At 43.6% G+C, this 13,467-nt stretch overlaps 1 protein-coding gene across 4 annotated transcripts in view; it reads left to right on the forward strand.

Annotated features, from left to right (window-relative positions):
- LOC115170531 (myosin-10) overlaps positions 1-13,467 on the forward strand; it is a 67,736-nt gene that overhangs the window by 34,064 nt on the left and 20,205 nt on the right. For 2 of the 4 annotated variants that reach the window (XM_029726747.1, XM_029726749.1), the window contains exons 4-12: positions 4,919-4,946; positions 7,264-7,366; positions 7,752-7,784; positions 10,500-10,592; positions 10,991-11,054; positions 11,890-11,988; positions 12,187-12,330; positions 12,416-12,511; positions 13,321-13,439. In XM_029726747.1, coding sequence (XP_029582607.1) covers positions 4,919-4,946; positions 7,264-7,366; positions 7,752-7,784; positions 10,500-10,592; positions 10,991-11,054; positions 11,890-11,988; positions 12,187-12,330; positions 12,416-12,511; positions 13,321-13,439 — 779 coding nt within the window. The remainder of the gene's footprint in view (positions 1-4,918; positions 4,947-7,263; positions 7,367-7,751; positions 7,785-10,499; positions 10,593-10,990; positions 11,055-11,889; positions 11,989-12,186; positions 12,331-12,415; positions 12,512-13,320; positions 13,440-13,467) is intronic. The other 2 variants (XM_029726748.1, XM_029726751.1) reach the window with 1 other exon arrangement.

Genomic DNA, 13,467 nt, shown 5'->3' on the forward strand with positions numbered 1-13,467 from the left:
CACATTACAAGATGTTTCCATCTGGACTCAAATCACTTCCTACACAGAGACCCTCATTGTGTTGACTCCGTGTGTTACATCCCTCCAGATGATATACCTTCTGGTGTCACTGTGTCATGTCAGCTATGTCACCTATCCCCAAATAACTGTCCCCAAATATGTCACCTATCCCCAAATAACATTTTCCATACATTCAAGGGTTGAGAGAGTGCCTGTCACGTCATTCCGACAGGTCCTGTTCCATTACATTTTTGGGGCTGATAGCCACTCAGACAAACTGGCATGCCTCCACAACACCCACTAAAGAGCTTCATCAGAGTCAGTCTACTGTGTGTCCAGTCCACAGTGCAGGTTCTTGTTAGAGGAGATGGTGAATAGATGCTGAGTCATGAGTGGGCTGAGGCGGTGAATAATGAGAGGCAGAAGGAGAATCATGAGGACAGCAGCTGCAGCAGGTATTTCTCTGACAGAGCACTGATCTATCTAGCAACTGTCTCTATCTATGCCTCTAACCCAGGTGTCTCCGACCCTGTTCCTGGAGCGCTACCGTCCTGTAGGTTTTTACTCCGACCCTGTTCCTGGAGAACTACTGTCCTGTAGGTTTTTACTCCGACCCTGTTCCTGGAGACCTACCGTCCTGTAGGTTTTTACTCCGACCCTGTTCCTGGAGAGCTACCGTCCTGTAGGTTTTTACTCCGACCCAGTTCCTGGAGAACTACCGTCCTGTAGGTTTTGACTCCAACCCCAGTTGTAACCTCGCTGATTCAGCTTATCAACCAGCTAATTATTAGAATCAGGTGCACTTGATTAGGGTTGGAGCAAAAACCTACAAGTCGCTGGCTCTCCAGGAGCAGGGTTGGAGAGCCCTGTTCTAGGCTATATGAACATTGACTTTTAGATCAGGTGGACCAGTTTTAATATTGTAGATAGATATTGGTTTACATCAATGTAATTGTCTGCATAATTTCCAATCCCCCCCATATATATATATACTGCTCAAAAAAATAAAGGGAACACTTAAACAACACAATGTAACTCCAAGTCAATCACACTTCTGTGAAATCAAACTGTCCACTTAGGAAGCAACACTGATTGACAATAAATTTCACATGCTGTTGTGCAAATGGAATAGACAACAGGTGGAAATTATAGGCAATTAGCAAGACACCCCCAATAAAGGAGTGGTTCTGCAGGTGGGGACCACAGACCACTTCTCAGTTCCTATGCTTCCTGGCTGATGTTTTGGTCACTTTTGAATGCTGGCGGTGCTTTCACTCTAGTGGTAGCATGAAACGGAGTCTACAACCCACACAAGTGGCTCAGGTAGTGCAGCTCATCCAGGATGGCACATCAATGTGAGCTGTGGCAAGAAGGTTTGCTGTGTCTGTAAGCGTAGTGTCCAGAGCATGGAGGCGCTACCAGGAGACAGGCCAGTACATCAGGAGACATGGGGGAGGCCGTAGGAGGGCTACAACCCAGCAGCAGGACCGCTACCTCCGCCTTTGTGCAAGGAGGAGCAGGAGGAGCACTGCCAGAGCCCTGCAAAATGACCTCCAGCAGGCCACAAATGTGCGTGTCTGCTCAAACGGTCAGAAACAGACTCCATGAGGGTGGTATGAGGGCCCGACGTCCACAGGTGGCGGTTGTGCTTACAGCCCAACACTGTGCAGGACGTTTGGCATTTGCCAGAGAACACCAAGATTGGCAAATTCGCCACTGGCGCCCTGTGCTCTTCACAGATGAAAGCAGGTTCACACTGAGCACATGTGACAGACGTGACAGAGTCTGGAGACGCCGTGGAGAACGTTCTGCTGCCTGCAACATCCTCCAGCATGACCGGTTTGGCGGTGGGTCAGTCATGGTGTGGGGTGGCATTTCTTTGGGGGGCCGCACAGCCCTCCATGTGCTCGCCAGAGGTAGCCTGACTGCCATTAGGTACCGAGATGAGATCCTCAGACCCCTGGTGAGACCATATGCTGGTGCGGTTGGCCCTGGGTTCCTCCTAATGCAAGACAATGCTAGACCTCATGTGGCTGGAGTGTGTCAGCAGTTCCTGCAAGAGGAAGGCATTGATGCTATGGACTGGCCCGCCCGTTCCCCAGACTTGAATCCAATTGAGCACATCTGGGACATCATGTCTCGCTCCATCCACCAACGCCACGTTGCACCACAGACTGTCCAGGAGTTGGCGGATGCTTTTGTCCAGGTCTGGGAGGAGATCCCTCAGGAGACCATCCGCCACCTCATCAGTAGCATGCCCAGGCGTTGTAGGGAGGTCATACAGGCACATGGAGGCCACACACACTACTGAGCCTCATTTTGACTTGTTTTAAGGACATTACATCAAAGTTGGATCAGCCTGTAGTGTGGTTTTCCACTTTAATTATGAGTGTGACTCCAAATCCAGACCTCCATGGGTTGATAAATTGGATTTCCATTGATTATTTTTGTGTGATTTTGTTGTCAGCACATTCAACTATGTAAAGAAAAAAGTATTTAATAAGATTGTTTAATTCATTCAGATCTAGGATGTGTTATTTTAGTGTTCCCTTTATTTTTTTGAGCAGTATATATATATATAATATATCATTTATTTTTTGTATTTAAAAAAATATTATTTTTTTCTTTATTATTTTTCATAACCCTACCACCCCTCCCGTAATTGTAGTAAACAAATGGACAACAACACTTTGGCTTCTACTTCCAGCTTATACATACTATACATTTTACGGACATAGTATATTTTACAATAGTTATCTTTTGTTTGTTTTTAGTCCTATCCAATACCAAACCCCTCCCATCTATCTCTGAAGACCATCCAGTTTTTATTTCTATTTGCCATATATTTTTCAACTGTGCTGTTTCACAAAAATTCTGAACCTTTTTACATTTTACTGGCACAGTATAGTTTACATTTGTTATCTTGTTATTTTTAGTCCCACCCTTCAGCTCCCCTCAATCCTTCCCATCTATCTCTGAACACCATCCAGTTTTGATATATATATGCCATATATTTTTCAGCTGTGATGTTTCACAAAAGTTCTGAACCTTTCTATTCTCATAGATTTTACATATTGTCAATTAAAGATAACATTTTTTGCTAAGAGTATTATTGTATTATTGGTGGATTGACTATGACTTTTAAATCACCCAGCAGTGCTATTTGCAGATTTAGCTCCAGGTAAATGTTGCAATTCTTCAGCCATTCCTGAAACTGCGACCAAAAACAAGCTACATATGGACAGTATCAAAACAAATGATTTAATGATTCTATCTCTTTATAGCTAAATATGTAGAGCTGGGATGGTTGTATCCCCTATATATATATATAACATTCTATTGGTTGCAAAAATGTTGTATAATAATTTAAATTGAAAAACTTTTTTTTAATCCAGCGTCATTTTGTGTATTAGTACATAAACAAAGTGTCATGAACTATTTTGCAATCTATATGGCACAGCAGTCAATACATTTTTTGGTCCTTAAATGAGACTGATATACTTTTATATTTATCACAACTTTCCAAGTTTGTTCTTTAATGCAGGGCCGACAGACAAGTTCCTTACTTTTTCCCCCTTCCACTTTCCTCTTCCATTTTTGAGGTAGTGCTGCAATTAGTTGGTTGTAATTTATAGCCGATATTTTTGTTACCTGCATGTGTGACAACTCCACCAGGCCTATTAATGATATAATTTACAAAGATCATACAATTTGTTTTGTTATATAGGTTTTTTTAATCAATTTGTATATTTAAGTTTAACCATAATATTGGTTGTAATATTTGTTCAGTTTTTTTCTGGTGGATTAAACTGAAATTGCAACCAACTTTCTATGGCTTGTTTTAAAAATAGTGATATGTTGGATATCATTTCATTTTCAAATAACTGAAAGTGAGAGGTTGTAATCTGAATAAAGGGAAAAAGGCCATTCTTGAACATGGGGTGAGTTATTCCTGCTAATCTGCTAGAGAACCAGTTTGGATTTAAGTATTCCTGTTGTATGACTGAATCCTTTGGTGAGAGGTCTAATGCTTTACTATTTAATAATTTATGCCCGCTGAATTCATATTCATTATATAAATAGGCCTGTTTAATTTTGTCTGGCTTGCCATTCCAAATTAAATGGAATATGGATTTCATTTAGTCGCCCCCAATTGTAGCTAGCTAGGGATCTGATCATACCACCGTTGGCAGAATAAAAGGTTATGGAAACAGTATTATGCACTAGTTTCAGAGCACCTGTATACACTCAGTGATATCCAGCTACATCTGAGACTTAGGCCCAGTACTCTTTAATCTCATCCGTTGCTTGTGTTTACTAGATTAAACACTTGCCTTTCAGCATGGAGAAAGACGCTTGCCAAATTGGCGGCTTTTATCTGGGTTTCCCTGTAACTGGGTGTTCAACTTTAGTAGTTCTGTTATATTGAATATCTTGTTTTTCAATATATGGATGAAATTAGGGCATGATTTGATAATATCAAGCACCTCCTCAACCACAGAGCCAGGGTGTCAGAGCAGTCCTCTGTGGATCCTAGGATTGTAGTCTACATGGCTGCCCTCAGAGTTTAGGACTAGGCATGTCCAATCTGCTATGGATCGAAATCTCTTTTGAAATGAAAGACGTGTTAAGATCTGACCCTGACACAGCATGACTGTCTCTCATACAGCTAGAGTCTTTATGAACGGGCTGTAAGGCTGATCTGATCACACTCCTCAGTGTCTGCTGGGGCAGAGCAGGACCCCACTGTCACTGCAGGCCAGGGGACTCCTGTTGACATAAACAATGCATGGGAGGTGTTCCTTTCTTGTCTGGATGTCATGAAATGGCCTATGTGTGTGTGTGTGTGTGTGTGTGTGCACATTATCTGTAGTGGAATAGGCTGATTCTGACTCTGTCTTTTTGTTTTTTCCCACAGATCGTGAAGACCAATCAATCCTTTGCACGTGAGTATCCTACTACTCTGTTGGGATCATTTCTCTTGACATCCTTTTCACTCACATTTCAGTGAAACATTTTACATGATTGAAAACAGCTTGCTTTTCAAATCAAATCAAATTGCATTTGTCACATGCGCCGAATACAACAGGTGTAGACCTTAACGTGAAATGCTTACTTACAAGCCCTTAACCAACAGTGCAGTTCAAGAAATAGAGTAAAGACAATTTTTCCTCAATAAACTAAAATATAAAATAAAAAGTAACATAATAAGATTACATAACAATAACGAGGCCATAGTACAGGGGGTACCGGTTACCTAGTCAATGTGCAGTGCTACAGGTTAGTCGAGGTAATCAAATGGGGGTAATGACATTGACTAAATTTAACATATCAAAAATATTGTTATGTGTATATTTCAGTGTTTCATATCAGAGATGTATTATCAGCCCAATCCTTTATCTAAACTGCATTATGCTAATGCACCTGATGACGCCTGAGGATGTTCTCAGAGGCCTCTGCTCTGCTCCGTCAGTATGCTAGCTGTCCTGCTCCTGAAACATTACCTCATTAAACTGCCCAGTAAGGCAAACAGATCGCCTCAGCCTGCCAAGGCCTGCTCTGACACCACCTCTCAAAGAGGACTCGCAGGGTAGAGGTTGTTTTTTTAAGGTGGGCCGATTCCAGAGGAGACACAGCAGCTTTATGAGCTGGAAAAGTAACCTATCTGGCGCTGAGACTGATGTGGCTGCACCTTAAGTAGGGTCTCAGTGACGTGCCCCCTCTTGTCCTTGAGTTCACTTTTGGAGATTTCCTCCATGCAGAGTTGCACCCCAGTCACTCCTTTCAGATTTACAGTCGAGCTCTTAGACTCAGGGAAGAAGGCAGAACAAGCCTACAGTATGTGGGAGTGAAGTGAGCAGCATTAGCATCTGTTAGTTGGTCAGAATGGGAGTTATACTGAAGTGATTTGCCAGGTCTTGCCATCCTGCTGGTTTTCAATTATTGACTAGATATAAAAAGCTTTATGATGTAGTTATGGAACTAAGTTGGCCTTTGAGGAACTTTGTGCAGAGTAGAGGGAGTTATGAGTGTGGTTTGGTACACAGTCTTCAAACAATTACACCCCCTGTTGACCTTTCTATATGCCAATGATCTCATTTAGACCGACCCATTATCACAGCAATAAGCACACCAATCTAACATCATCTTATAAAGTTGTCATGTCCGACCAGAAACCTACTCTGTTGTACTATCTGAGAGAGAATCCAGTCTCCTTGTCATTGAAAACCAGTGAGAATTGGTTTACATGCCAGTCCACATGATGAGTAAGTCATTTGGTTTACAGAACAGGAAGTGGGTCACAGACCTGTGGAAACTCTCACCTTAAGAGTGTGACATACTGATGCAAGAGTCACAGGCCTCACACACTGATGACCTGGCTACCTTGTGCTTGAACAAGAAGAGTGACTAATACAGAAAGTCAGTCTGCTTGGAATGAAGAAAAGTATGTCCCATGCCCAAATCTGATGTTGTCATTTCAACCTAAAACATCTCACTGTTCTCACAATTGTAATGTGACATCAAAATAATCTGAAATGGCATTTGATTAACATATATTACACTATACCCCCACACCACCAATATACAAAGTGTAGAGGAGGAGACTCGCATTGAGTTGCACTCTGGCCATTTATCCATTAAGCCAGCATTCTGTGTGGAGAGCTAATAGCTGGCTATGGTAAAGCCACGGGTATGTGGCTGTGTGCTGGGTCTGGAGGGGAGTGAGAGTTGGGTCCTGGCGGAGCTGTGGACTTCCCTGTCATTAGAGCCGTGCCAAAAGCAGAGACTAGAAACCCTGAAGACCTGCCCACCCAACCACAGGACCCTGGAGTTAAAATCTGACAGAGCAGAGCAGGCAAAACAAACAAACAGTATCAGACTCTCTAGTCTATAGTATGTCCCAGGGCTGAGCAGAGCCATCCCATCTGAGAGGATGAGTCTATGGGCTGGGCTGGGTCGTTTATGTGTTTTGACTGTATTTGGTTGAGATTATATGTGGAAGCCTTCCAGGAAGCTTGGCTCTGTCTGGCAACCAAAGGCACATTTATAACAGTAGACAAAGGGTTATGCAAGTATTTGCTGGAAGTGTTCAACAGTGCTGAAATGTTATTTATTTTATGAGGCCTGCTTGGTAGTAGATTAGACCAGTTTCTTTGCTCTCCCTCATCCCTCCACTCCCCCCTCCTCTCTCTCTCCCCATCCTCTCTTCCTCCTCTGTTTAATCTGATATGTATTGGTCCTGTCTGTCTCCTCCTCACACAGAGGCGAGTCGGGTGCCGGCAAGACAGAAAACACCAAAAAGGTCATCCAGTACCTGGCCCACGTCGCCTCCTCACACAAAGGACGCAAAGACCACAACATTCCTGTGAGTGTTTCCATTCCCTCCTTCCCTGTTCCCTTACTGCACTCCTCCTGTTAAACCCTCCAATGTGTCCATGCTGGACCTAAAGGCAGGGGTTTTACCACAGTGTGTACTCAACTGACTTCTAAACAATGTGTTCTAGTTTAATGACCCCTGATGCTAATGGCTAACGTAGCTCCTCTAATAGAGTCTAATGAGTTTGTTGTTGTGTACCACCTTAACCTGAACGGTCTCAGCTCTCGCTCCGTGGTGCTCAGTGCCATTCTGTCAGAGCCAAATGTTAGCAGGATAATGTTAGCCACCAGTAGGTTCACTGCTTATGGCTTGTGTTTGACATAAGCACCTCCAGGTCTAACCCTTCCCTTTGTTTATTACCTGAAACAAACAGCCCGAATCCCCTAAAGCGTTGAACAAGCTCCAGGCAAGTGTTTCCCCACTTTCTAAAACAGTTGTGCTCAGTTTGGATGTTTTTGCATGCCCTTCCGAATTCAAACTGTACTGTCTTTTCCCATGAACTTATCTCTGCTGGCTACAGTATATGTGGTATTTGTTTGTGCTGGCAAAACGTTTAAGTCTGCTATCAAACCGACAGACTCGTATTACATTGTGTTTTATCAGTTGTTTTAGGTTTATTTTAAGGAAATGCCCATCAGTGTCAACATACAGTAAGCCTTAAAAAGTGAAAGAAATATTTTGTCATTTGAAACACAGTGACTGTTCATTTCCTGTGACCTTAGAACAATAACTAACCCCATATGCATGTCCTGTTTGTGGTTAGGTTCCAGTCATATTTATCTTTGTCATTCCCACTTTGAATGTCCATGGCAATGAGAGGATTTGGTGTGAACTGTGGAATCACATCAGACTGTGGCTCTCCAAACCCTCTGCCACGACAACCCTCTAATATCTCAGCCATTCTCCTTTATTCATGCTAGCTTTTCATTTGATTAGCTCAGGACGCCTTTGGCATAGCTTCAAATACCTTTCATGCACGGTTAATGCCCACGGCCACACTAATACTGTTCATGTCCATAACAACACCTGACTACTCATTCACACACAGTGGATTCCTGTCCTACAGTACAGTCTGTGACTAGCTGTTGCTTTTGATTGTTCCTAATCAATAAGCACATGGTGGGTCAGTATGTGGGAATGCTGTGACCTTCCTATCTCCATCTCAATCCTCACTTGGACATCTTGGGGAATGAAATGAATCTACTATTGTGTCTCTGCTGCATAACATGGGCATGCTTCAGTAACAGTGGAGGCTCACCTGGGACTAATACACTGCACAGAATGTTTCAGCTTGATTCATGATCCACTGTTCCCCCACAGAGACTTCTAACATTACAGCATTCTTTCCAACTGAATACTCCACTGTGGATACTTCTGAGTATAAATTAGATATTTACTGGCCCTCATTGTCCCCCCCACTCAGTTTGCCAAGGAGCTATTTTTCTTTCCCAAAACCTTTTTTTTCCCTTCTGTAAAGCTATGCTTTGCTGAAGCAGATGCTGCTAAGATTCAACACCCCCTAAAAAAAATGTACACTCACCCAGGTTGTGTATATGTAATGTTGATGTGTGGCGTTATCCTGCCTGTAACTCTGTACCTGGGTCCCTGTGCCAGAATACACCAGTCCACTACAGCCCACTGCCCTCACACACCACGCTGACTCTGTGTCTAGTTAGGATCCCTATGAGCACGGGCCAGAGGAATGTGGAGCGAGGGGATGATGGGAGGGAGGAGAGGGGAGGCTGGGGGCCAAGTAGCAGCTCTGATAGAAGAGTGGGCCCCAGACACCCAGTAGCCAGGAGCTTGGGGCTTTTTCAGTGGGGCAGAGCAGTGGAAGTATTGCATTGATCTGATACAATGTGTGTGCATTAGGGAGGTATTGTGCAGTGTAGTAGGTAAAGGATAAGAGAGGGAGTGAAAATGTACACATGACCCTTCCCTAGCGTCCAGCCATCAGGAGAGAGAGGTTTGACTGGAGCAGCTCTCTGACTCCAGACAGTGGGAGGAGGAACTCAATACCGCCATGTGATCTGTACAGTTTAGATCTGATTTCCACCCTGAGTTGAGCTCCTGAAAGAAAAATAGTCCTCATGTCATGTTCTGCCCCCCAGGCACCCCGACTCCAGTCTCATTCCACTGGAAATGATATATGTGGAGTCATTGGGCTAATTAAACACAAGCTACCCCAGTGATGCTCTCTTCTCTTACATTGACATGTTTAACTATTCAGAAAACATTTAGTTAATAATGTGTCTTGTCTGGAACCAGGGGTTTAGTGTATGTATGTATGCTCTGAATGTTCATCAGAGTTGGCTGGGACACATCTACACGGTAGAGGCTGCAGTATGTTTAAGTGGGCCAGACCCCAGTCCTTCTGGCCCTGTGGTTGGCTATGCCCTGTGGTTGGCTATGCCCTGTGGTTGGCTGTGCCCTCCAACCTGTGATGGACATGACAAGCAGCATATAAACAGCATATTAACCTCTGTACATGATTCATACAGTAGGCTTGTATTCACTCTGCTCAATAGCTCAAATTGATCAGTTGGTGTATGTTTGGACATAATATTATTAAACTGTATAATATTCTAAACTGAATAATATTTAGTCCCAGATGTTAATATGAGCATAACACGACCACCACATCTGTTTTAAGAGCATTATGATCAGGACCTTTGAGGAGGATTCCAGTGCTGCACCATTTTATGTTCAGTCAAACAAAAAGTATTTTTCTCTCCAAAGACTGGTATTGATATTGAGGAATGTATTATTAAAGAAAGCCTCAGTCAAGATTGCACTGAATTTTCGGTTTTGCAGATGAGCTGAACCATATGGTTTACATTTAGTGTTTCTCAACATTGTATGAAATAATTGGGTACAATGTCGTCTTACTGACATCATACTTTTAATGGGTTTTTCATTCAGTAGAAATATAGCAGATGCCTACTGCATAACAGAGGTTCCATTCTCACACTCTTTTTACTTCCCATGTCCACCCTGTGGTGAAAGCAAAGGCACTTGTCCATGCCGATTTAATACATCTTTCATTAGCGGTTCATGGCTGGTTTAGGTGGTGGCGGTATTAACTGGCTCTGTATCACTCAGTTTCTCCCTCACTTTACAGGGCGAGCTGGAACGACAGCTTCTGCAAGCCAACCCCATCCTTGAATCCTTTGGCAATGCCAAGACGGTGAAAAACGACAACTCGTCACGTTTCGTAAGTTTAAAATGCTACACTTGGATACAAATAGTCTTGAATGTGACAGCTGTACTGTGTTTTATGTACACATTTGTAGACGGTCTATACACAGACCCTCTGTGTAAATAGGCATTGTAGGACCTGCCTCTCCAGAATACAGTGAAATAGTGTATGAAGGAGAACACTGTCTGCTGAAGAGCACGGCAATGTGCTTTCCATCTTCCATAATCCTGGCACGCATACACACACACACAGTGTATCCCCACTTCCGACCAGACCTGACATTATGCGTCACTGATGTCTGCAGAAGTGATACTGTTGACTCAGTGGGGACTTTGTTTTGGGTTCACAGAGGCCTACAATGTCACACAATGTATAGAACTGCTGCCTTACACATTTTGTATCCCTCCCTACAGGGCAAGTTCATCAGAGTCAACTTTGACGTGACCGGCTACATTGTTGGGGCCAACATCGAGACTTGTATCCTCAGAGATGGGAGACTGGGAAGTGAAGGGGGAGGGGATTCAGGAGTCTGCAGATGTACATACATAGTCGTGGTTTGGCTCAAGGGGTTCTGGGATTTGTGCCGCACTTCAGTGCGGAGTGCTCACCAGATAGTGGACAGACTTAGGTTCTTAGAGCTAGATATATTCATACACAGCCTTTGTTTATTTATGATTAGGTTGACTTTGGAGAATACTGGTTTTTGTTTTCTAAGATTGAATTATATCTGGTCGTTATGCTTGTGAGAAATGTCAAATTTGTGTCCCTCAAGAATAGCATGTTGTGCAAGATTTGGCGTTGCAGAAGGTATGATTTATAAAGCAGTGTGCTATACAGGCATTCCTCTTTCTGAGATGGTGGTAGTCAAGGTTTCTGGAAACACTGACTAAATAGCAACCCACTCAGTGGGCATTTCAGTCTCCTGTAAAACTAAGGTCCAGTTGAGCTCTTGCCTGAAGCCAAAAATGGTCACTCTTTAGATAAAACACCCTGTACTCAGACACAAGTGATCAGAAACACATGACTTTACCGTTTTAGGACCAGCAAATTATGCCCAGTATCTCTAGATTGGGACTGCATTTAACACATTAAAGTCTATTGAGATTGGCGTTCAGAAATAAATACTTATTACAGAAATAAATACTTATTATTTTACAGTATATCATACAAGTATAGCAAGAAGCAGCAATTCATACCAATCCATTGTATGTTTGAGAAGATTCTGCTAGGGATGGCACAATAACCAGTAAGCCATTTACCAGCACAGGAATGATGGCATTGCTCCTTTGGACCTTGACTCCCTGACTACCAGACCTCCTGGAGAAGTCCAGGGCCGTTCGCCAGGCCAAAGACGAGAGGACCTTCCATGTCTTCTACCAGCTTCTGGCAGGAGCCGGGGAGCACCTCAAAAGTCAGTATCTTATACACCATTCCAATTATAATGATTGTCAGTAGTGTCTTCTGCAAGAAGAATCTTTAGTGTTCTGTGCCAGAAATGGCTCGTTCAATATTTTCTATACCATTTCATTATTTCTCCTCATGTTATGTCCTGGCTGTTCTGTTATAGTACTGGTTTTTGATTTGTCTCCCCCTACCCCTCTCCTCTCAGCTGACCTGCTCCTGGAGGGCTTCAACAACTACCGCTTCCTGTCCAACGGCAACATTACCATCCCTGGCCAGCAGGACAAGGACAACTTCCAGGAGACCATGGATGCCATGCACATCATGAGCTTCTCCCATGAGGAGATTGTATGTGAGTACACACACCCTAGACCATACATGTAGTATCAATGTCTTTCCTTGCCTCTTGTCTGATTCACTCTCCTTTGTGGTTGCAGGCATGCTGAAGGTGGTGTCTGCAGTACTACAGTTTGGTAACGTTGTCTTCAAGAAGGAGAGGAACACAGACCAGGCCTCCATGCCTGAGAACACAGGTAATGCTATTCCCTCAGAGGCCATACATAATCCAACCAACACTCCAGTGCTTTGAAATCATCCAGCTTAAGTTTGACCATTTCTCACCACACAGCTGAAAATACATTGTCCCAGTTTACAGTGAGCTTACTCTCTGGGCTGCAAGTCTTCAACATTGATCATCCTCCCACAATATGCTGCTCAGCTTCAAAAACAGTCCAATCACTTGGTCCACATAATTTACTGCAGAACAGCTTCATTAAAATTCTGCTGAAATCAGTATTGGGCCTTAGTGTGAGTCAGCTGCAATCACAACACTAGCAGAGTAGAGTCATCCTTCACCGTTGTGGCTGAGACAAGGATAGCAAAGCATCAGCAGCTCCAGATGTCTGTCCTTAGTACAGTATGAAGTCTGGCAGCGCAGAGACACTTCACTGAACAGAGGTCAGATTCCTCAGAACTCCTGCAGTGACAGTGTCTGGGCGGGAGCTCTTTGTCCGGTTTTTGTTCATACAGTGAGGGAAAAAAGTATTTGATCCCCTGCTTATTTTGTACGTTTGCCCACTGAGAAAGAAATTATCAGTCTATAATCTCCAGGCTGCATACAAAGCTCTCTATCTGTACTGTATAGAAGGCTCTGACTGTGCCCATCTCCAGGCTGCATACAAAGCTCTCTATTTGTACTGTATAGAAGGCTCTGACTGTGCCCATCTCCAGGCTGCATACAAAGCTCTCTATTTGTACTGTATAGAAGGCTCTGTCTGTGCCCATCTCCAGGTTGCAACACTGATGGGTCACTAGTAACCCAATGTCCTGTCTCCCCTCCCAGTGGCTCAGAAGCTGTGTCACCTGCTGGGGCTGAATGTGATGGAGTTTACCAGGGCCATTCTGTCCCCCCGCATCAAAGTGGGCCGAGACTACGTCCAGAAGGCCCAGACCAAAGAACAGGTAGGAGCTGTTCTCCAGTTCCCATCAG

Source organism: Salmo trutta, chromosome 32 (assembly GCF_901001165.1).
Source record: "Salmo trutta chromosome 32, fSalTru1.1, whole genome shotgun sequence".
NCBI lineage: Eukaryota > Metazoa > Chordata > Actinopteri > Salmoniformes > Salmonidae > Salmo > Salmo trutta.